This window comes from Mustela nigripes, chromosome 2, assembly GCF_022355385.1.
Source record: "Mustela nigripes isolate SB6536 chromosome 2, MUSNIG.SB6536, whole genome shotgun sequence".
NCBI lineage: Eukaryota > Metazoa > Chordata > Mammalia > Carnivora > Mustelidae > Mustela > Mustela nigripes.
The window spans coordinates 50,577,633-50,601,710 of record NC_081558.1 but is presented as its reverse complement, the minus strand read 5'-3'; the positions used below and the strand labels follow the sequence as shown (position 1 = coordinate 50,601,710).

At 50.3% G+C, this 24,078-nt stretch overlaps 1 protein-coding gene across 1 annotated transcript; it reads left to right on the top strand.

Moving 5' to 3' along the window:
* The first annotated feature begins 2,679 nt into the window (after positions 1-2,679).
* OXTR (oxytocin receptor) lies at positions 2,680-23,751 on the top strand. The gene is made up of 3 exons (XM_059387890.1): positions 2,680-2,927; positions 3,789-4,883; positions 21,827-23,751. Exons 2-3 carry the CDS (start codon positions 3,950-3,952, stop codon positions 22,072-22,074), a joined length of 1,182 nt encoding a protein of 393 aa, XP_059243873.1. The 5' UTR covers positions 2,680-2,927; positions 3,789-3,949; the 3' UTR covers positions 22,075-23,751.
* The last annotated feature ends 327 nt before the right edge of the window (positions 23,752-24,078 follow it).

Below are 24,078 nucleotides of genomic sequence, written 5' to 3'. Positions count from 1 at the left end.
CAGGAGGTGGCTGGGTCTATGCAGAGACAGGAGTTTGGGTCTGGCTTCATTTCTGATGGCAGTGGGACCTTGGGTAAGTCACCTGTCCTTGCCATATCAACCTGGCCATCTCTCTGTTCAGGTCAGATCTGCTCTCAAGGGGGCTCTTATCCCATCTGCCTCCTGCCACTTGCCCCCTTCCAATCTCTCCTCCTGCTGTTGCCTATCACATCTCTCCTTCAGGTAACCTCCTCTCCCTGCCCGCCCCCCCAGTTTCCAGCACTGAGGGAGAGAGCATGAAGCCTCTTTCCAAGGCTGCCAGCCTGGGTGGTCCGGTTCTGGTGGACCTCTCTAGGCTTGCCTCATGCTTCATGCCAGCCACACTGGCCCTTGACCAGCTGTGTGCCTTGGGCAAGCCCCTCACCCTCTCTGAACCTCTAAACCCCATCTGTAAGATAGACACCATGAGAATCCCAATTGCTCTGCTTGTATGGAGGATAACAACCACCTTGAAATGACTCTCAGCTCCTGGGGCCCTATTTCTCTGAAAGAAGCCACAGATTTCAAAGATCCTGATTCTCAATAAACCTTTTCTTCTGCAAAAGAACAGCCTGCTTTTATTCCAAGCTCAGTTATTCCCAAAGAATGCTTTTTGTCTCAGTTATGTCTTGTTGTGTCTTCACCTAGGCCAACAGTGTCTACAGATGGAGAATACATGTATTTATGCCACTTCCTTAATAGGGGTTATGTTGTTACATTCATTGTCATGCTTTATCTCTGTCATTGCTTTCTCTTGGGAAGAATGACCCATGTGTACAAATGCCATACTTTCTTACATACAGCCCTCCTATAGCCAGATTGCCACAGAAATATTTTTTCTGGGAAGCCAGGGTCTGACCCTAGTGATTAATATACTGGGGGATGTTCTTGGGGGAATCCATTAATCATTTTTTTCAACACATTTTACTGATAAGTATGGAATAAGTAAGGTGATGGGTAAATATAATGTATCCCATTGGGGGTACTTAGGGAAAACCCTTCCCTGATCCCACCATGGAGTGGGGCAGGTGTGTTTTACCTCTTAGAATTAGGTTCTCAGATGGCATATATCATCAAATTACAAAAAACCAGAAGGATGAGATCTCAGAGAGGAGATGATCTTGATCAACCCTCTCATTTTATATATGGGGAAACTGAGGCCAGGGGAGAAAGTGAAGACTACTTAATTCTCACCTGAGTAGTTTGTAATTTGATCTGTAATTTGTGTGACGGAGACTATTAATTAATGTGTTAAAAACAAGGCAACAGACCCAAAATGGAGTTGCTTCTGTTTAGCCCCACATTACCAAACTAAGATTCAGTTTCAGCTCACCCAGGGATGGATGGAATTTCAAACCAGTCAATCCGGAACCACCTGATCAGCACTAGTGAGTATCTGTCTGACAGACCCCTGCCTTCCCTATAGTGAAAGTAACCGGGCAATAACCAGTCACTTTGTTGCCAAGTATAACTCCCATGTTCTGGAGCTCCCTTCTGCCTATAAAAATCTTTCATAAAAATCTCCTCAGAGCTTTTTTTTATCTAGTAGATGGGATACTGCCTGATTCATGCATTGCTGAAAAAAGCCAGTAAGATCTTTAAATTTTATTCATTTGAATTTTGTTTTTAAAATTCCAGGGCTGCTGGAATTCCCAGGCTCATCCAGGAATGCTCACTCAACTAGAACCTTGGGACCAGGATGGAGTAATGGTCTGCCCCTAGGATGTCCTGGCACAGGGCTGTAATTGTGGATTCAGGAAACCCAGTCCATGACTAACTCAATTCTCTCCACATAAGTAAAAGAGGGTGAAGGGAAATGTCAGGAGGAAGTATGCATTTAAATTTTAAAGAGCCTTGTTCATTTTTGAATCCTTACCTTTTCTGCCTTAATTCTTGGTCTCTGCAAATTACTTTAAAACAAACAAGCAAACAAACAAACAAAACAACAACAACAACAACCCACCTGATTTTAGAATAGAAAAGGAGTTAAGAATCAGAAGATGTCTTTAACATTTCTACTTCCTTTGGCATCATGTAGGATTTTAATGTTGAAGCATGGCAAAGAGGCAGAAATGGCTTCGGGCCACAAAGGAACAGAATCAATTTAAGAGGAAGGCAGACTTTTTTCCCTTTTCTTTTCTTGAGATCTTTGCCCTAAAATTACCTAAAGAATGAAGTCCTCTGCCAGTGCTGATTATAACAGAAGGCATTTCTCATTCCTTAGGAATGGGTTTAGGAATAAAAGGATTTGAATTCACTGCTAAATCCAGTATATCAAGCTCCGGGGAGGGGAAAAATAAGCGTTGAAATTAACCTGATGTTTGGGAAACGTCAGTTAAATGCTTTTGCAACTTCATCACCATCTACTGGGGGGGGGGGGGGGGGACACCGCTGTCCAAGCTCCCGTTTGCCTGAGAGTCAGGAGCTTCCAAACCAAGAAAGGAAGAAACCAAGCGGGTTATTTATGAGCTCCCTCCCTCTTGCAGTTTTAAGCCACTGTGAAAGAACCCTGTTTATTACCGTTCTGGGGCGAACCCTGGGCAAGTTAACCCTGCTCTGCGGGGTCGGCGGGGCCTGCGCTCCGCGCCTCCCAGCGGACTCGTGTGGTGGTGCAGCCCCAGCCCCAGGCTGCAGAAAAGCGGGCCACCAGCAGACAGCGCCGCATCCTGACGCTGTCAGCGCGCACAGCCTGGGCAGCGCTCCGAGCTCGCCTTCTGTCCCTATCCAGTGACCAGTTAGGTGCGGGCGAGGGGATTCCAGCTGAGGCTTCAGAGTCCGGGACCTCACGATAGTATCAGACTGGGTGCCGCCAGCAGCCATCCCAACCTGGCCTGCGTCTTCGGAGCTGTCCGCGGCGGTGCAGTTTCCCCAGGGAGCCAACTTTAGGCCCGCTCGAGGACTGGGTGCAGGTAGCTGGGTCTTGCGCACGGGTAGACGGGTTGGTTGGGGCTGGAGGAGCCATTGGAACCCAAGTGGAGGTGGTGGGGTGCCTCGTGCCCCTGGTACCTGGAGACACGCCCCGTGCTCTGAGAGACTGCAAAGAGACCACTCAGGCTCAAGATGCATAGACCTGAACTGTCGAGGGCTAAGACAGCGTCGGCTTCCCGGGGGACTGCTGGGCTGGGGAGGATCCTTATGAGAGGGGTACCCGGAACAGCATTTGGGAGCCCTGGGGGTAGGTATTCAGACAGGAGTTCTTCCAGGAGGGGCCGCTGGATTGGGGACCCACCGAAGCAGTTGTTGTGGAAGTTCGGGGGTGAGAGGGGATGGCTAGACGTCTTAGAAATAGGAGGTTGAAGGGGGGTGGTTCTGAGCTGGAGCTTCCCAAGCCAAGTGGCCCTTTGGGGGAATCTCCGAAGGAAGTAACTGGAGGAAGGAGAGATGGCTGTTTGGGGCGTCTGTCCGGAGATCGATGTGCTGAGGGTCTGGAAGGTGGGGCAGACGGCTAGTTTGGGGATCTCTGGGAGAGATGGTCTGTTTAGGAGGCGCAGTCCCGCAGGAAAGTGATTAGAACCTTTCCCTCTCCCTCAGGGTAAGTGACTTAAAATCTTAAGGAACCGGCAGTCTGGCAGATTCCCGCTCATTTCCAGTGGCTCAGAGGAGGTACCTCAAACGGGGATTTCCGGGGTGGCAGCTGAACCACCCCCGGGGCAGGCGGTTGTACCCCTAGTCCCAAATAATTTGGGGCTCCTGGGAAGGGTACAACTGAGTCGGATGTGCGTCGGGAGAGTAGTGCTTGGTCTTCACAGAGTCCTCTGGATTCGTTTCAGGCTCCGACCAGCAAATCGGTCCTTGGCGTCTCTGCGAGTGGAACCGAGGAGCGCCTCTCACCCCCGCCACCCCCAGGCGCGCGGGATTACGCGTCCGGCCCCACCCCGCCGCACTACTCCTTAAAGGGCTTGAAGACCAGGGGCGCAGGGCGACCACGGTCATGGAGGGCTCTCTGGTGGCCAACTGGAGCGCCGAGGCGGTCAACGGCAGCGAGGCGCCTCCGGAAGCCGAGGGCAACCGCACCGCCGGGCCCCCGCAGCGCAACGAGGCCCTGGCGCGCGTGGAGGTGGCGGTGCTGTGCCTCATTCTCTTCCTGGCGCTGAGCGGCAACGCTTGCGTGCTACTAGCGCTGCGCACCACGCGCCACAAACACTCGCGCCTCTTCTTCTTCATGAAGCACCTGAGCATAGCCGACCTGGTGGTGGCCGTGTTCCAGGTGCTGCCGCAACTGCTGTGGGACATCACCTTCCGCTTCTACGGGCCCGACCTGCTGTGCCGCCTGGTCAAGTACCTGCAGGTGGTGGGCATGTTCGCCTCCACCTACCTGCTACTGCTCATGTCTCTGGACCGCTGCCTGGCCATCTGCCAGCCGCTGCGGGCGCTGCGTCGCCGGGCGGACCGCCTGGCGGTGCTCGCCACGTGGCTGGGCTGCCTGGTGGCTAGCGCGCCGCAAGTGCACATCTTCTCGCTGCGCGAGGTGGCCGACGGCGTCTTCGACTGCTGGGCCGTCTTCATCCAGCCCTGGGGGCCCAAGGCCTACATCACGTGGATCACACTCGCCGTCTACATCGTGCCTGTCATCGTGCTCGCCGCCTGCTACGGCCTCATCAGCTTCAAGATCTGGCAGAACTTGAGACTCAAGACGGCGGCGGCGGCGGCCGCGGCGGAGGCTGCCGAGGGGTCGGAGGGCCGGGCGGCGGGCAGCGCGGGGAGCGCGGCTCTGGCACGCGTCAGCAGCGTCAAGCTCATCTCCAAGGCCAAGATCCGCACGGTTAAGATGACCTTCATTATCGTGCTGGCCTTCATCGTGTGCTGGACGCCATTCTTCTTCGTGCAGATGTGGAGCGTCTGGGATGCCAACGCGCCCAAGGAAGGTAGCGCTGGCTGGAAACCCGGAGGGAGCGCGGCGGGGCGGGGTCCTTGTCCTGCCTCCTCCGCACTGACAGGTTTCTGGGGATCTCGCGCTGGGGATGTGGGTTTCGGAATCCTGCAGGGTTTGAGGCATGGCTCCATTGGCCAGGGGATTTGGGGCTTTACTTCCCTGAGCCTTGGCTTCCTCTTCTGTGAAACGGCCACAATGATGAAAGTACTGGCTCTCGTGAGGGGATGAAATAAGAAAACGCACGCACAGTCCTTAGCACAGTCCCTTGGCTACATATGGGGCATATGGTTCCTTATTATGAATGGGAAAACTGAGGTTCAAATGACTTTGCCACTTGGTTAGCAAGTGGTGGAAGTAACTTTCGAACCCTGGTCCAAGCCGAAGCTCTCACCACTTGAAATTTACTTTATGTTGAACTTCTCCTTTAAATTCAAATCAACCTGAACTCCTGGGTCTGGTCAAGTACAGCAGTAGGTGGGCTATTTGATTTGTCCAGCTGAACGCTGAGTACTTGAGTAGTCGTAGGAGGGCGGGGCGTTGTGGGGAAGTAAGGTCTAAGGTCGAGTCTCTGAACCCCAGGCTCCTTGGAGGCGGAGAGTCTCCAAAGGCAGAGAGGTGAGTGCCTGGTTGGGGGTGGGGAGAGTGGGGAGCGGGGAACTGGCGGTGCCTTGGGCCAGAGACGTTGGTGGTGCTGGGAGTGGGGGGGAGGGGTGGGAAAAGGATGGGAGCCTCCCAGCAAAGATGCAAATTTTCGGATTTGACCTGGTAGGCTAGGGGATTTCTGTAGGAAATCTTGTGGAGGTCTGGGCTGAGGGTGGTGAGGGGAAGCTGGGTGGGGCGTAGAATGGAGTGGTATGTGGGGAGGGAGCTTGGGAGAGCAGAGAGCGCCTTGGATCCTGGGGCTTGTGGCCAGCATTGGGTTGCTGAGAGCTCCAGACAGCTTCACCTTCATTGCACACAATTCCAATAGCTCATCTGGAAATAGCAGGAGGGATGATCAGTGGTGGTGAATGACTTACACATTTTGTTTGCCGGTAAGCCCATAGCACTGCACTGGGATGCAGGTGACTCTAGTGATTGTAAGAGTAGAGCAAGGGGTTTGCTTTAGACCCTTTTTGCAGAAATGTCCCATTTCTAAATATGATTACTCCTGCTCCCAGAAGTCTAAAATATAACCATCCCGTGGAAGCCAAAATCTCCCTTTGTTCAGCTGGATAATTTTCCTTTGCTGTCTTTCAGAAACCACAGACTCCTGGCTTTACCCAGCCCTGCCTCGTAATCCAGCATTTTTCTTAGTGGCCAGGGCAGTTATTATTGAGCACATAGGGGGCACCTGTGGTGCTGCAGGCTGGGGCAGTGGGGAGGGGAGGACTGCTGGGCAGACACAGCACAGCCAGCCTGCCTCCATTGTGCAGCCCCTGGTCACAGTTCGCAGAAAGGGTTCAGTGGTTCACGGTGGGGAAGGTGCTTTCTCCAGGTCACACCGTCAGTCAGTCAGTCAGTCAGTCGGAGGCAGACTAGAGCAGGTGGGTGTGGGAGGGAGGGTTCCTGTGCCACCCCAGCTCTTTCCTCCAGTGCCAGCCTTGTGATGAAGGACACAAAACTAGGGAGTGAGCCCAGCCAAAGGCACCAGTGGGTGTTTCTCATTATGGCATCAGACTACACCTGTTTCCTGGGTGGGAGCCAAAGAAATACCAGACCCAGGTCTTGTGGAGCTCAAACCCCGGTTCTTGAGGAAGTGAGACTGATACTGAGCAGATTCTGGGGATGCCTACGGGGAGCCCTTTCTCTAGCCCTCACTAGTGTGGGACTTTGGGTGAGGGGTCCCCTTCTCTCCCTTGACTGTTAGTGTCTTGCTTTTAGAATGACGACATTTCAGTGTTCATTCATTTCCCTCTCTTTCCTTCCCCTGGCTTCTCCCATTCATTTTTCCTTCCTGGTGAGTTTTTCTCCCTCCCTTCCCCCCCCCCCCAACCCCCCTTCATATGACTTCTTGTTGTCCACCCCTTCGCCTGATCTCCTCTTCCTATTTTCCTCCCTAAAGAATGAGAATATATGGTCAAAATATATCTTAGTTACTGAGCGAGGTTTCGATGTTTCCTGTGCTTTGAAAAGGCAACAGATAATAATACATGTCTTTGTCTTAAAAACAAAACACAAGAGGAGAGAGAATGAGAGCGAGAGCATCTGACTAAAGTGGGGGCCAGAGGCCTTTTGTGTGTATGCTGTCCCCTGAGGTTTCCATGGTGGGGCCTTCTCTCCCCGTGGGGCCAGCCTCCTGCTCTCAGGCTCCCGGAGCAGGAAGAGAAACAGACTCCAGGAACCTCAAGTCTTCCCTCTGTTCCTTGGCTTCTTTCCCAGTTCAGAGGAAAGGGTGGGTGCCACATGGAAAGCCCAGGGCCCCCTCATCCTTGGCCCTCTGTGTCCTGGGTGCTCCGAGAAGAGAATAAATGAAGACAATGGGATTCATGATGCCTCCTTCTAGGACCTGGTGCCCAGTTCCTGTGTGAGGGCCTGCCCAGCACCGAGGACTTGGGCTCTGGCCACAAGCCCGCCAAGCCGTGCCACGGCCTCAGGGTAGCAGTGGGGGTCTGAGTGGACTTGGCCTCAGCTGGACTGTAAGCTCTGTGCCCACCTGACATTAATTGGGACCATTGCAAGTAGCAGGCTGGGCCATCAGAAATAATGGTGTTTACAGTCAGTTTGGAGACATGACTGTCTGGAGGCCATCGGCAAGTGTTAAGGAACAAAACAAGGAGACACTTGAGCTATTCAAGGAATTATGATCAGCACCGTGGAAGGAATGCACAGCCCTCACTTTCCAAGATGAAGAGAATTGAGAAGAGATGCAAAATATCTAGATCCGGGCCCCTTGCTCTGCTTATCTCCTGGGGGGTAGAGGCTGGAAGTTCAGGAAGCCCACTGAGAGCAGGCAGAAGTTCTTGCAGGAAGCCCAGGGGCAGGCAGGTATAGATAAAGGTGGATGGGGCACATGGGTGGCTCAGTGGGTTAAAGCTTCTGCCTTTGGCTCAGGTCATGATCCCAGGGTCCTGGGATCGAGCCCCGCATGGGGCTCTCTGCTCAGCAGGAAGCCTGCTTCCCTCTCTCTCTCTCTGCCTGCCTCTCTGCCTGCTTGTGATCTCTGTCTGTCAAATAAATAAATAAAATCTTTAAAAAAAAAAAAAAGGTGGAGGGAGTGCGGCACATGTGGGATCTGTCCCTGTCAACAGCTTCGTTCTGAAAACCTCTGAGGGAAGGAGAAGCTCCGAACCCAACTGTGGGCTGCCAGAGGGGTTGGAGAAGTCACACTGGCCTTTCAGCTGTCCATGTGGCCCTTCGCTGACCTCAGAACCCCCTACCTCTCTGAGGCTTTGTGCACCCTGACCTTCTCTGCAAGCCCAGGGGCTCCTTTCACACCTCTCTCCTTTCATGGACTTCTTTCCCTCCTATGCCGACCTGCGTTCACACCAAGCTCCGCCTTTACAGGTTCAGAGCTCATCTTGCTCCAAAAGTAATGAGAGGTTGGCCACAAAGATTCAGGTACTGTGGCAAGACAAAGTAGATACAAGGAAACCTGGATGAAGGGGAGAAAGGGGTAGGAAAATTATAATATAATCATAGCAATAATAATAATAATAAAGGCTCTGTGTATAGAGGTGAGCCGTGCATGGAGCTCCCTTTCTCTAAGCCAGAGCAAAGACAGAAACTCTCCATTTCAATATTTCAGAGAAAAAAACAGTGTTCAGGGAAAAAAAAAAAAAAACAACAGTGAGAGAAGAGAAAAGGAAGAGGAGCACTGTGGTAGCTACTGCACTCCTTCCCACCCAAAGCCCAAAGCTGCCATTGGAGCCCTGCGTTAATGAAGCTGGTGAGACCATAGGAGTAAGAGGGAGACCAGACACCCACGGCGCGTGTGGACCAGCCCCATATGTATCTTGGCAAGCAAATTCCACTGTCAAAGATTCAGCGTTGACCTCTCCTCTTGAACTCAGTGCGATTTGCTTGGCTGCTGGCCCCCAGGATTCCGACTGGGGTAGTTGGGAGGGAGGAAATGGAGAGGGGGCATGTCTGTATTTCCAGGGGTTCAAGTAATGCTGGTTGGATGTGGTGGGGCTGATTTTGAGTCTCTGGCTCTAGGTTTTGGTGAAATGCCTGGTCCTGTAGGCAGAGATGAGAGAGAAGCGGGGACAGGTTGGCAGATGGGGCAGGTGCACCACCCGTCCACACTGAACACTATTCGTGGCTCCTGTCTGGTGCCTGGAGGCTAGGGGAGAAGCTTTTGAATTAAATCTCACTAACACTTCATAGATGAGTCATATACAGAATAGTCCCCATTTTCTCTCAAACTGGCTGATTTCCATGGGAGCAAGAAATGTCCAGAGAAGAAGGTGGGGACCTCCACTCCCCAGAGACCGTGGAAGGACCAAGGGACCTGTCTGGTGGGCCAGCACAGTGGGCAGGCACTCTGGAATCCTGCGTGGTTTGTGCAGGGAAAGAAGCATGCCACTGGCCTATTTGGAGTTTGCTCTGCCCTTTTCTTCTGTGTGTCCTTGAGCAAACCACTAGACCTCTCTGGGCCTTCGCTTCCTCCTTTATATAATCAAGGAAGCAAAGGCTACCTGTGGGGCTGTTAGGAGAATGACAGGGTGTGCCTCGAGGCACCTGGGGGCCACGTGACCAACATCACTCCTCTTCTGCCGTTCTACTTGTTCCGTTTTGTTTGCATTCTTGGGATGGACTCTGAGAATCTTGGCAGGTATTCTTGAGGAAGGAGATGGGCATTTTTTCGGAAGAGCCCAGGCAGAGGGGATTGGGGCACAGAGAGGCAGAGCCTGTAGATGATAGGCCGTGCATCCAGGGTGGTGGGGGTGTGGAGGAGAAACTTGTTAAGGTTGGCTGTGAGTCTGGTCACAACAGGGACCCCTTCTGTTCTGCTCACTAGTGTACGTCCACAGCCGAGCACGGTGCTGGGCACCCAACGGGAGCTCAGCCAATGCTGGTTGAACAGACACGAGGGATATGGGAGGAGAAAGGTGCCTGAGATGGCCTGGGTTGGGTGTGTGGATTTGGATTGCAGAGAGATAAGGATCTTCTAAGCAGCCCTCCAACACTAGCATTGGCTGCCTGCTGAAGAAGTGAGCACCCCTGTCACTTGGGGGCAACCAAACCTCTGTCAGGAGTGTTGTATTAGGAGGAAGGTAGAAATGCACAGGAGGCCTGGAGTTAAGTGTTTCTCTGTCTGAAAATGAACTTCCCAGCTCCTCCCTTTTCCTGTGGAATTGTGGTCCCTCGGGTGTGGCCTACCTACCTCACCTTTTCAAGGATGTTGTGCCCTCTGAGGGATGGGGAGGCTGTGGGAGGCTGTGGGTCTAGGTCCTCTCTGGAGAGACTTCCCCCTGGCTCTGGGTCCTCTCTGGAGAGACTGGGCGGGCAGATTTGCTGCCTGAGGGCTTGGGCCACCTGACAACCCCAGAACTTTGCACTAACAATTGTTGGAAATGAAGGGAACCTCATGGGGGTCACCCCCAGGGACAGGGGCTGTCAGGGGCTGAACTGTGCTCTGCCAGCCCCCATTGCATCAGCCCCGGGAGATGGCACTGGGCAGTGCTGTGAGCTGGTCTTGTTGCCTTCTCTGTGATTTGGGCCATGTCTCTGTGTGATCTCTGGGCCTCCATTACTCTCAGCAGACCTATGGGGCTAGAACAGGATACCCTCTGTGGCCATCTGCTTCAGTGACATGAGGAGTTAGAGTAGTTGGAAACAGGAGGCCCCCACTTTTGAGTACACAGTCCCACGTCTCATCCTCACCTGAACACAGCAAGGTAAAGGGGCTTTGTCCCCCTTTTACAGAGGAAGAAACTGAGGCCCAGAGAGGCAAGACCTGCTTGAGGACACTGTTGAGTGAGGCATGGAATTTGAACCTAGGTCCTCCCTAGGCTGCCCTGTCACACTGGCCTTCATCCCTAGGCCAGCATTTTCAAGATGGCCTACCACTCTTGGCCTTGGGATCTCCTGGATGCTTTTAGAAGTATCCCCTGCAGATATCCATCCAATGGAAGAAATGTGCAGCAAAGCCTCCCCCAGCAGATTTTTTTTTTTCCCTGTTATTGATCAAACCTCTTGGGGGGAAAGGTGAAGTCACCTGGGACAAAAACCCAAAGGGGAAGCACTCGCATTAGCCAAAAACATAATTCACAATTGCTTAATGACAAGAGTGTGGTTGTTAACTGTCCATCTAATTGCAATTTATCCCCAGAAAGGCCAAGTTCAAGAGCTCTTCAGGACAGAGAATGATCTGTCCAATTTCCTCCTGCCCTTCCTCCCCCACTGCTTTGCCTATCAATGGCTCACCTAAAGACCAGACCCTCCGAGGTACCTGGCCCACCCAAATCTTGGGAACAACATCCTTGAAAAGGTGAGGTGGGTAGGCCACACCCGAGGGACCACAGTTCCACAGGAAAAGGAAGGAGCTGGGAAGCTCATTTTCAGACAGGGAAACACTTAATACCAGGCCTCTGTGCATTTCCACCTTCCTGCCCTGGCCCCAGAGCCCTGCACCCTCTTTGTGACCCCAACATCTCTACTCTCCTGGCTCTCTTGGCTGAAACACCCAAAACACACACACCTGGCTGCCTGTGTTCTCCTGGCACCACCCACTGGGCACTGTGTGTTCAAAGCCTCCATTTCTCAGATGACCTGCTGCTGCTCCCTGATGCTCTCTGATGACCCTGCTCCCTGATGACCACTCCATTCTAGCTCTACCACACGTCTCCTTTTGGGTGGAGACCCGAGTGTCTCGGTGTCAGCACTCCTGACATTCTGGGCCATGTAATCCCTGTTGGGTGGGCAGCTGTCCAGGGTGCTGGGGGATGTTCGGGCAGCATCCCTGGCCTCTGCCCCCTGCATCCCACTGGCACCTTTCCATCTGTCATGACCACCAACAGCGTCTCCAGACATTGCTGAATGTTGCCTCTGGTTGAGAAGTGCTGGTTTGGACACACTATGGAGGTGTGGCCTGACCTAGTATCTAGCGAACAAGGACACCCTCGTCACCTCTGTCCTGGGCTTTGGCTAAATCTGCCTTGTAAACCCCTGACGACTTGCTGGTTCCCACAGGGTCCTTCTGCTGAGCACCCATGTTGATTCTGTTCTCACCGTAGGGATGCCCACTGTAGTCCCTTCTGCAGAGACTTGTCTTTCAAAGGTCAAGTCCAGGTGTGGATTGCTTTGTGGCACAATTCCAGGGGGTGCCCTTTACCTCGTGGTCTGTGAGAATGATGCTCCCAGGAGCCTTGCAGGGCACAACTTGGCAGCCTCATCCGGGGTCTTCTTCCTCCTCTGAAGGCCGATGTATCCATTCTGCAAACAGTCATTACTGCCTCCCAAGGGTCCTGTCCACACAGCCTCTGCTTTGATACCTTGGTCCTCCAGTGAGGGGTGTTTGCAGGAAGCCATCCCCAGTTCCTCACCTGCCCTCCTGAGGCCAACAGCTGGCATTTGCATAAACATGGGACAGTCATGCCAGGAGGGTTACAGAGCTCCGGGAGTAACACCTCATTTTCTGCCCGGCTGGTATCGAGCTCTTAGGTCCTGAGGTATAGCATGATGGTGTGGCAGCAGTGACCTTGGGCAGTTGACTAAACCGGCCTGGAGCTCAGTTTTCTGGAGTTAGGAATAGAGTTTAGCTTGTGGGCAGGGTAAGCTCTGCCTGCCAGAGGCAAGGTGCCTGGCATATAGTAAATGCTCAATCAGTGTCTGCTTTTCTTCTTTCTTTCTTTCTTTCTTTTTTTTTTTTTTTAAAGATTTCATTTATCTGAGAGAGAGAGAAAGAGAGCGGGAGAAAAAGCACAAGGTGGTGGGGAGGTGCAGGGGGAGAAGCAGGATCCCCACTGGGCAGGCAGCCCTGATGTAGGACTTGATCCCAGAGGATCAAGGTCAGGTCAGGACTCTGGGATCCTGACCTGAGCCCAAGGCAAACTTAACCAACTGAGCCACTGAGGCGCCCCCAAAGTCTGCTTTACAAAGCAGAGAAATTCCAAGACTGTCAGGGGGCTGGGTCAGGGCTTTTGGGGGTGAGTGTTGTCTGGAGCTCAGGAGGAGCGGGTTTCAGGTGAGGGCTGGAAGCAAGCCCCAGGGTGTTCCAAACCAGCTTGAAGAGGTGAAGAGAAACAACAGCCTTACCTGGAGGACACAGTAGGAGGGGAGGCGGGAATTTCTAGTTCTGGGTTTTAGAAGTGGCAGGGGGCAAGAGTGTAGTCCAGGCAGTGGAGTCTCAGCCCCTGATTTCCGGCCACCCACGGAGGGGCAGCCTTGGCCAGAGTCTCCTGTTGTGCTCTGCAGGGAGCGGGAACTTCCCCCCACAACGGGCCAGATGCTCTGGCCCACACCTTACTTCGAGACTGACAAGGGTCACTCTTGCTCATTCCATTTCTCTCTCTCTCTCCACCAGACCTGGATATCTGGGTATGAACCTGATTTTCCTAGAGGGAACTGCATGAGAATCCACTCGTGGGGTTAAAGCCCCCTCCTATTTTCAAGCAGGGAGATTGCCTTTTTGCCTTTCCACAGTTCTATCAGGACTTCCGGTTGTCTAATTTCACACTTCACTTCAGTTCAGTCCCTTCTAGAACTCTTCCTGTTTTCTGCAAATGACACCCATCCCGCCAGCCACAAGTCTGGAAATGTAAGTAATGACACTGTGAAGGGATGCCACAGGAAGAGAGATCTTTACTATCAGTGTTTATTTATCCCCCCACCCTCCTCCCCTCCCTCCCTGGTGAATGCTCCAGGAAGCATTTGTTGATTCTGTCTCCCAGGAGGAAAAAAATCAGGAGGGCTTCAGAGAGGAAGCAGCATTTGAAAAGGGTTTCCAAGGATGAGTAGGAGCTGGCTGTGCAAAGAAGCACATTCCTTGTTGACCTCATGGGGTAGACACTTTATTATTATCTTTCTCCCTAGTGATACTTAGAAAATTTCAGTGGGCTGCAGAGCTCACCTTGGCAGGGTCGGGGAGCATCTTGTTAAAATGCAGAATCTGATTAAGGAGGTCTGGGAGGGAGCCCAAGAGTCTGCATTTTCACCAAGCAGCCAGGCTATGCCTGTGTAGCCTGCCCATAGACTGACTACATATTGAATAGGACGTCTTTAATATCTTACCTCTTTTATCAAAATGTGCAGTTTTCCTTTGCACCTGTGGTTGAAATTGGCTGCACGGCCTGTCATTCCCTGCAGGGTAAAGAAGGGCTGGTTTTTTAACCAAAAAGCCCCAGCCCTTCTGCTTCCAGAATCTGGGCAGTGATGTAAGAGATTGCCCCAGATTTGGGCAATGATATAATAGAAGCTCAGTTAAAACTATGTAGCCCACAAATTTGGCTTTTAATCCTGGCTTTATGATATGTGGGGGGAGCACACATCTGTGAATTTTAAAACCATTCCAATGTTGTAAAATTGTGGTCTTTTCAAAAGAGACACTCCATAATACATGTTAGTACTCAATCTTTATGTGAGTATACATTCAAAAATTGTAAAAAGAAAAAGCCTTCTGTGAACTACAACTCTCAAATTCTTATAAAGCTCCCCTAGGAATAAGGTACTGAGACCCAAATTCCCAGTCCCTTTGTTGAGGGGTGTGGTCCTGAACCAAGCACTTGGTTTCTGGAGAGAGGGCTTCTAATGAAAGTGGGTGGGCTTGATTTTGACTCTCGGAGGAGAGGTGTCAGCTAAGCCACAAGTCTTTGAAGTGTATGTGAAGTGCATTAGTTGCCTCAGGCACAATGCAGCCCAGAGAGGCCGTGGCCAGCTGCCCATCAGCTGTTCGGGGCTAATTTGGGCCTTCGGTGACAGGGTGGAGGGGGTGCTGGGAAATCCGAACATGGGAGTTCTTGGGACTTGAGTAAAGCCAGGCTCGTAGGCGGGTGGAACACTTTGGGGCATACCGTCCTCATCCTCAAGTGGCTCTCTGCCACCCACCCCTCCATGAATCACAGCGCTGAGTGGAAATACAGAGTTGTGTCTGTCTCCTGGGTGTAAAATTGCCAGGTAGGGCATCTGGCTTTTGGTGGGTGGCCATTTCTGTTCACATCTCTTGCTTGGTGCCTAGGAGCCCCCTTGAGGATCACTCCTAGTCCTCAGGCTTGCAGGCGCACAGCAGCGCCACCCCCTCCCCCAGTGCTGCACCTCCCTATTGAATAGAGTGCTGTGTTCTCTGTGTTTCCCTTGAGAGTAGGTCCTGTGACAATGAGCACAGGACATGAAAGGATGCTAGAACCTCCGAGCTCCTCTTTTTCCTCCGAGAAAAGCTAAGCTGGTGACCAGGGAGGTGTGAGGACCTTTTGGCTTTTCTTAAGTCACTGGCTGAGTAAGCTTTTCCTTTTTTTCTTTTTTTTTTCAAAGATTTTATTTATTTATTTGAGAGATAGAGATAGAGCTCAACTAGGCAGAGAAGCAGGCAGAGAGAGAGGGAGAAGTAATCTCTCCATTGAGCAAGGAGCCTGATGCAGGACTCAATCCCAGGACCTTGGGATCATGACCTGCGAACCCTAACCCTAACCCAACCTACTGAGCCACCCAGGTGCCTCTGGGTAAGCTTTTCCAAATGGACGATCAGGAGTTCCTTTGGTGTCATGGCATCCAACCCCAGACTTTTCATTTTTTCTTTTTTTAAAGATTTTATTTATTTGAGAGAGAGGACGAGAGATAGCATGAGAGGGGAGAAGGTCAGAGGGAGAAGCAGACTCCCCATGGAGCTGGGAGCCCGACATGGGACTCAGTTCCGGGACTCTGGGATCATGACCTGAGCTGAAGGCAGTCGCTTAACCAACTGAGCCACCCAGGTGCCCTCTTTTTTTTTTTTTTTTTTTTTTTTAAATTTTTGAAGTTATGGAAAAACAGGCAATGGACACCTTCTTTAATTGGCCTGGGATCAGGAGCCTCTAAACTTTGGACTTTAAAAATGATGCAGCTGGTCATATCTCATATCTGTTAGTAACAATACTAATCACCTGAATAAACACTGCAATCTTTTACATCCTCCACCAGTTTTTTCAAAGTCCTTGCAAGTGTCACCTCCAGTTTATAGACAAGGATGTTAAGGCTCATACAGTAGATGTGGCTCGAGAAAGATTAGGTGGAGGATTCAGACCCCAGGGGTTTGCATCTGAATCTTGTGTCTCTGGCTCCTCCCTGAGCCAGGGCTCCACTGGGGCCCCTCTGTGACCACTTGCCCCCCCGCCCCTGGCCCCAGAGGAGTTATGGGCTGCAGACCACACCTTTGGAAGAGTTGTGGATTCTGACTTCCAGCTCCTCCTTTTCTGCACTGACTTCATCATTGCTCTGCTTTGTCTGACATGTGGCCAGGGGCCAGGGTTGGAGGTGGGCAGCAGGGAACGGCCCTTCGGAGAAGGCAGAATTAAGGCAAAGGGATGGGCCTTTGTACATTTGCATGGACTGGTCATCGGGTATAGGCTGCTCCTGGGACAGGGGTTTCTGTTGTGGCCAAAGACAGTGCCTCCAAAGGAACTCAGCTGAGAGCCTCACTGGCCAGCTCCCTGGTAGCTGGGGAATGAGCCGCGCTGGGTCCTAAGACAAGATCTGGGCTCAGAACACCATGCCATCTGCTGCAGATCTGCTAGACCCAGCTCTAGGTGGCACCACGCTGAGTCGCTTTTCAATGGTTCCTCTCTAACAGCTACCCCACGGGTAGCTGTGTTTTGAAGAAGACAGTCTTGGGGCACCTCCGTGGGTCAGTTGGTTAAGCGGCTGACTCTTGATTTTGGCTCAAGTCATGATCTCAGGGTTGTGGGATTGAGACCCGAGTGGGGCTCTGCACTGGGCATGGAGCCTGCTTGGGATTCTCTCTCTCCCTCTGCCCCTCCTTCCACTCATGCTTTCTCTCAAATAAATAAATGAAAAAGAGAGAAAAAGAAAAAGAAAGAAAAAGAGAGAAAGAAGTCTGCATTTAAGGATTTTGGTCCAGAAGAACACCCCGCGTGTGGCGTGCACCAGAACCTCGAGCTGGAATGCTGGAGCAGAAAAGAGAGAGGGAAGTTTGCGGTGCAGAGACAGATGCTTCTTCCCTGTGATGTCCAGGCTTGCATGTGCGTTAAAACGGGTCTTCGTACTGAAATCTGCCAGGTGAGATCAGACATTCCCAGGACCCCAAAGAAGATGGAATAAGGCAATAAGGACATTCTCCTCCATCGCTGGTTCATTGTTTCGGCACACCTTTGACTTTGTGGAGTCTTGGCACCCCCTCGCTCTCCCTGAAGATGGCCCATTGTTTCAGTCTGTTTAAACCCATCCGGAAGTCACAAGCTAGCTGAACAAGGTAGATAAGCTTGTAGGTTGGACTGGTGGTGCGGGCCTGTAGAGCCAGGAAAGGAATCTACGTATGAGCTGACCTCCTTGGCCATGCGGTCCGGCCCAAGAGACTCACTGGATGGACACTGCCATATGTCAGTGCAGCTTCCAGCAGCTCAGCCAGTGGGTCCTGTGTCCTGTACCCCACCCTGGGCTATCTCAGATTCCAACACTCAGCCCAAGCAGCTTCTTCTCCCCATTGTTTCACATGGGTTGGCATTAACTCTGTTATCCTTAAGAAAAGTAGCATTTATTGGGCATGTACACATCATGGTAGTGATAACGGTAATAACTGAGTACGTTAAGTTTTTACTTTTATTGAGTGCCAGGAATCATGATGGGTCCTTGGCGTCCTGACTAGTGAAACTTGGCAATGATTCTGTAAAGGAGTTCTTTTTATTACTCCCATTTCACAGATGGAGAAACTGAGGTTAAGAGGTTAGATGACTAGCCCTAGAATACACAAAGTGCAAAATGGCAGAGCCAGGATTTGTGCCGAGTCTGGGTAACTTTAAAGCAAAGCCATCACCGGAGTGTGGGGAGAAGTGGGCGTGGCTTGCTTTGTGGGATTCCAGCCCCCCTACCCTTAGGAGCCCTTCCCACGGCTTTTTAACATCTGCCCCTTCTCCAGGCATCAAGGGTGGGCTAACTTTCTGTAAAGGGCCAGGCAGTAACTCTTTTAGGCTGTGGGTATAAGGTCTCTGGAACAGGTACTCAGCTTTCTCCTTGTAGTGCAGAAGCTGCCATAGACAATATATTAATGAATGGGTGTGCTGTGTTCCAATAAAACTTTATTTAGAAAAACAAGCATCAGGTGGGATTTGGCCCCCATAGGCCAAACAATAGAGCTTGTTGGTCACTGGTCTAGACCAGGAGACATTTCTGCTACAAACGATGATGGTCTGAAAGGAAGTAATGTGTTTCCCATCCCAGATAAACTTAGATTATAAAAGATCATCACTGAGAACAGGCAATTCCCCGCCTCTGTGGGCAATTCTACCTGTGCGGGGAAAAGGGTAGTTGCTCTCTGACTCGCCCTCAAATCACACCCTAAGAGAGATTGTCTGGCAAGCCTATGTCTTTGCTTTGGGACTGAGAGGATTCACTAACTGGTACCAACCTGACACATGTGAACGCTGACCTAGTTTGAAAAGGAATAGCTTCATTAAGTTCAGGTAGAAACACGGGGTGACATGCTGTGTGTCCCTGGGGAAGTCACTTTCCTCACACAGAAGACGGGGATGAGTCTGCTTTGAAAAACCACAGGGTCCTGTGTCAACTTGAGCAGTGATTCCCATGGTCAGCATTGCTACATGGCCCTGTGCTCTCTTGGAAACAACGTCGTGAATCATGAGGACAATACTTTCCATGCTTTGTTCTATTCCTTTTGGCTTCTCTAGCCACCAGAAAGGGCAACAGTGTGGTCTAAACAAGGAACAGAAAGTGCAGAGAGCCTGTGAGGGGCAGTCAATCAGTCAGTTGCCTGCTTAGAAACCATCAAGGACTCCCCACTGTCTGTAGACTAAAGCTCAGGCAGCCTGCACTCAAGGTCCTCCTCAGCCTGGCTCTTTCCTGTTTCTTTCCCCATGAGACTCCCTTTCCCCAACTCTGGCAGTCCTTGAACGTTCTTGGACATTCTCACTTATGTACCTTCATTCCTATTGCTTCCTTCCTCTGAAATGTCCTCCATAGCCATTTCCTGATTCCCAGATAGCTCTCCTCCTTGCTGAGGGCTGGCATGTCCACCACTGGGGACTCCTGTCTCTCGACGGTTAGGATATTGCCAGATTTTTAAAAGTGCAATTGTGCCCTTCGCCTTTGGCAACCCGACAGGAGCAGGTTCAGCTTAGAGAGGGTCCTCTATCCCCCAGGGAGCCAAGCCAGGCCCATCCTACATGTCTGTGGCCACCGGCGGGGGGGGGGGTGGCAGAGGCACCTGCCTTGGTCCAGAGTCCTACAGGGGCTGGCCTAGCAGAGGAAGGGAATCTCCATTGGGGGTGGGGGATGGTGTATCTGGAATTCATTAACTGTTTCCTTTTTTGCTGTTGATGTTTCTGTATGCCTTTTTTTTTTTTTTTTTTAAAGTAGAACAAATAAGTTAAATGATCCAAATGTAAAGTCAGGCAAATAGCTTAAGAAAAAAGATAACAGTTTTAACTCTATACAGTTAGGTAAAAGGTGGTGCCTTCCTGTGCAAGCCTGTTCATTCCTGCTCTGTCCTCCCCCTTGTTTCCTAACCTTACATGCCTGCATTCTTGCCGCTGTGTCTGGTAGCTTATTTCTCAGGGTCCTTTTTAAATTTTAACTGTGTGTTAATTTTGCCTCCTTTATTTTATACATTGAATTTTTGAGGACATTCTGTTTTTAGTCTTGGTGATTTCTCACCAGAATTTCTAAACTTAAATTCATCTTCTTAGCTACTCAAATCAAATATATATATTTTTTCACTCTCTTATAGAAAATGAGCAGTACTGACTTTTTTCCCCCTCCGCTTTTCCACTTCCCTGTTCTTTATATTTTAGTCTAAGGTTTAGATGCTCCTCCTTTGTTTCCCTGAACATTCTCTTGTGCAAGACTTTCTGATTTTATTTGCTCTAGTTTTGTGCCAACAGGTGCACCAAGGAATTAGACCAGTGGTTCTCCAAGTTGTGTGTGTGTCAGAACCTCACCCCCAGGAGTCTGGTCTAGTAGGTCTAGGGTAAGGCCCGAGAATTTACACATTTCTAACAAGTTCCCAGGTGACTCAGGGATCCCAGTTTGAGAACCAAACCATCGTCTTGTGGATAATCATCCTTCTTCCTTTGGTGACTAGGTGACAGATGTCTGACAGATGTCTCATGCTTGCCTCCGTGGTGGCATCTAGGTCTTGTGGCTTCACAGTCTCTGCAAGAAATCCTTTCCTGGATTCAGCTGTTGAATTCTGGAGGTTTGTTTTGTTTTGTTTTGTTTTTATTTATTTGTTCCTTTAAGTCATTTCTCTGCCTGACGTGGGGCTCAAACTTACAACCCTGAGATCAAGAGTCGCATGCCACTCTGACTGAGCTAGCCAGGTGCCCAGAATTCTGGAGATATTTTTTGAAAACTTTCTGCAGGAAAGATCAAAGAGCAGCAGATTTTTCAAGCCCTCTTGCAGCTGCCTTCACTGATAAGGATGTGGCTGTGAATAGCATTCTCGGGTGTCTTGCTGTCCTGGCAGGTTTCTGGAGGGAGGGCTCACTCTCCTCCACTGCTGGGAGAGCTCTGTAGTTTGTCAGATGGAAGTCTATTGCAAGAACTCAGATTTTTTCCCCTCTCTTCTACTTGGAAGTATATAGGATTAGGAATCTTTCTTTTCTCCCTTCCCTTCCTTTCCCTTCTCTCCACTCCCCTCTCCTCCCCCCTCCCTTTCCTCCCTCCTTCCTTCCTTCCTCCCTCCCTTCTTACTCTCTTTTCCTTTTTTCTTTCCTCGACACCCAGCATGGGGTTTGAACTCACGACATCAAGATCACCCGTGGCATGTTCTAGTGACTGACCCAGCCAGGTGCCTCAGGATTCAGAATTTTTCTTTCCTTTTGAAGTTTGAATTTGCAAAAAGCAGTGTCTTGAAGTTGATCCTTAATTTTGTCTGGAACACAATAGATCCCTAGTATGATGGCTTCTGCCCAGTACCTTAAAGAATTTCAGGATAACCTTTTCTCCTGTGTGAGTCTGATTTGTCATGCCAAAGCGTGCTCTTAGGGGTACAGAACTTTCAGTGTTCTCAACGGCGAAGATGGCAACGCTTTCTTGCCACCACGCCTTTGCCTGGGCCATTCCTTCTGCCTGGAGCACCCTTCCTCCGTTCTCTGCCTGGAAAACTCCTACGCATCTTTCAGGTTTCGGCTCAAACGTCGCTTTCTGTAAGACTGGCCTATGATTCACTCTGAGTTGCTCCCCTTCCTTGGTCTGACCCACCGCCTGCATTGTGCCCACCCTGTGGTGCTACTCATTTTATTTTTGTGTCCCCAGGGCTTAGCCTGGTGCATGGCACACAGTCACGATAGCAGCTACCGTGTATTGGGCCCTTACTGTATACCACGCATTTTTTTTAATCCTTGCAGTCTTCCGGCGTGTTTTGCATACTTTTGTTATCCCCATGTAAAGATTAGCAAACAGCAGTCTCCTGGGGAACTAAAGTAATTTGTTGCTGGCAGAACAAGACTACCAACTAGGTCTGGCAGCTCCTCGACGCTGTGCTCTTGGGCACTCAGAGTCGTGGGCACTGGATACGCGCTGGGTGAGTTATGAATGAACAGGTGGCTGTGACGAGCGCAGCTCCTGCTGACGGAAGCATTCGGCGGGTACTCTTGACAAGAGAAAGGACAGGGAGCATTCTAGGGCTTGGCTGAGCCCAGGAAGGCTGGGGTGTGTGTGTGGCGGGGCAGGCTGAGTGCACACCCGGAGCCATGATGTGGACGGCAGGCCGACCTTGTCCCTCTACGTCTCTGTCTTGTGGCTCAGCACCTGGCCCCTGGGAAGGCTGGTCTCGGGAAATGACGGTGGCCCTCCAGTAGTGATGGCCTGCTCTCCTTTCTCCCTGCGCCCCCATCCTTCTTTCAGCCTCAGCTTTCATCATAGCCATGCTCCTGGCCAGCCTCAACAGCTGCTGCAACCCGTGGATCTACCTGCTCTTCACGGGCCATCTCTTCCATGAACTGGTACAGCGCTTCCTCTGCTGCTTCTCCAGCTACCTGAAGGGCAACCGTCCAGGAGAGACCAGCGTCAGCAAAAAGAGCAACTCCTCCACTTTTGTCCTGAGCCGCCACAGCTCCAGCCAGAGGAGCTGCTCACAGCCATCCACAGTGTGACCAGGCTGGGCTAGGACTGCCTCTTGTGGCTCGGGGTGTGCCTGCATAGACAGTCCGCCCCTTGGTGGCGGTGTGCGTGTATGTATAAAGTACCTTTCAGTTTGCACCCTTTCCACACCTCGGGGTAGCTTGAGTGGGGTGGGAAATTATGGCATGGGTTGGGGAAGTAGTCTCCACGGTAGAAATGTTGGGGTGACTCAGCCAGACAGTCCCTGGATCTCCCCTGGCTTCCTACGGGGGTTTATACACCCTGCCCCCACTGCTGCTCTCGTTGGTTGATAAGTTGGTTTTATTCTCCTGGACCTGTCATTTCTCCCCAGTATCTTTTTACTCCTTTATTCTGGGATCCTGTGAAAGGTGGTAAGTATGGGATTGGTGTGTGGAAGCATACTGTTCTGAGCTCAGAATAAGGAGTGGGAGTGGGACCTCAGATGTGGAGGGTGGTGCTAATATCCTTCTGACTTTAGAGTGCTTTTACTTTTGCATGGAACGGTCCCAGCATCCTTGGGCACCAGCATGTCAGAAGGTGGCCCTAGGAACAAGGGATTCCCTTATGAAACCATTTGGCATTGGCAGCTGATGAAAAGTAGGGCTACAAGTGTTTAAGAAGGTAATATTTATGTGAAATAGTCAGGAAAGAAAAAGAAACAGAAGGCATCCAGGTTGGAAAAGAAGAAGTAAAATTCTTGGCAGATGGTATGATTTTGTATGTAGATAATTCTAAGGAGTTCACGCACACATACAAACCCATTAGAACTAATAAATGAATTCGTCAAGGTTGCAGGGTGCAAGGTCAGTATGCAAAGGCCAGTGGTATTTCTTTATACTAGCAACTCACAATATGAAAATGAAATTAAGAAATAATCACATTTATACTGGTATAAGGAAGAAAAAATAGGAATAAATTTAACAAAAGAAGTACAAGACTTATACCCTGACAACAACAAACTATCATTGAAAGAAACTGAAGAAACTCAGAGAAATGGAGAGACATCCTGTGTTCATAGATCAGAGACTTAAATATTATTAAGATGATAGTACTGTCCAAAATGATCTACAGGCTTCATGCAAATCTTCTATCAAAATCCTGGTTGGCCTCTTTGCACAAATTGATAAGCTGATCCTAAAATTCACACAGAAATGCAAGGGACCCAGAATAGCCAAATGATCTTTTGGAAAGAACAAAAGTTGGTAGATTTACAATTCCTGGTTTCAAACTTCACTACAAGGCTTCAGTAATCAAAGGAGTGTGGTACTAGCATGAGGATAGACATGTGGATCAATGGAGTAGACCAATGGGATAGAATGGAGAGTGCAGTTAAAAACCCTCCCATTCACGGCCAATTGATTTTTGACAAGTGTGGCAGAAGAATTCAGTAGGGGAGACAATCTGCTCAACAGATGGGACTGGGAAAACTGGCAATCCACCTGCAAAATGATGAAGTTGGTGAAGGGGGTTAAGAGGAACAAAGCTGCAGTTACAAAAGTAAGTCATAGTGATGAAAAGTACAGCACAGGGGCTATAGCCAATGATATTGTAAGAACCTTGTATTTGATTACACTTACTGTGTGAGCATTGAATAATGTATGGGATTGTTGGAATTCTATCTTGTTCACCTGAAACTAATAAAGCATTGTATGTCAACCATCCTTCAATAAAAAAAGAATGAAGTTGGACTCCTACCTCACACTGTGTACAAAAATTCACTCAAAATGCTTCAAGCCCTAAATGTAAGAGCTAAAACTGTTAAACTCTTAGAAGAAAACACAGGCATAAATCTTTGTGACCTTGGATTAGGCAATGATTTCTCAGATATGCTACCCAAAAGCACAAGGAAAGGAAAAAAAATAGGTAAATTAACCTCATCATGAAATGGGGTACACAACCTTTGTGTTTCAAAGGACACTGTCAAAAAAGTGAAAAGACAACTCACAGAATGGAAGAAAATATTTGCAAATCATATACTCCTATCTGGAATATATCAAACACTCTTACCACTTAAC

What these genes read in the sequence shown, in the direction of transcription:
- OXTR (XM_059387890.1), top strand. Translation starts at nt 3,950, where the DNA reads ATGGAGGGCTCTCTGGTGGCCAACTGGAGCGCCGAGGCGGTCAACGGC. An exon ending in TGCCAACGCGCCCAAGGAAG is followed by an intron (nt 4,884 to 21,826) that starts GTAGCGCTGGCT and finishes TCCTTCTTTCAG; the next exon opens with CCTCAGCTTTCATCATAGCC.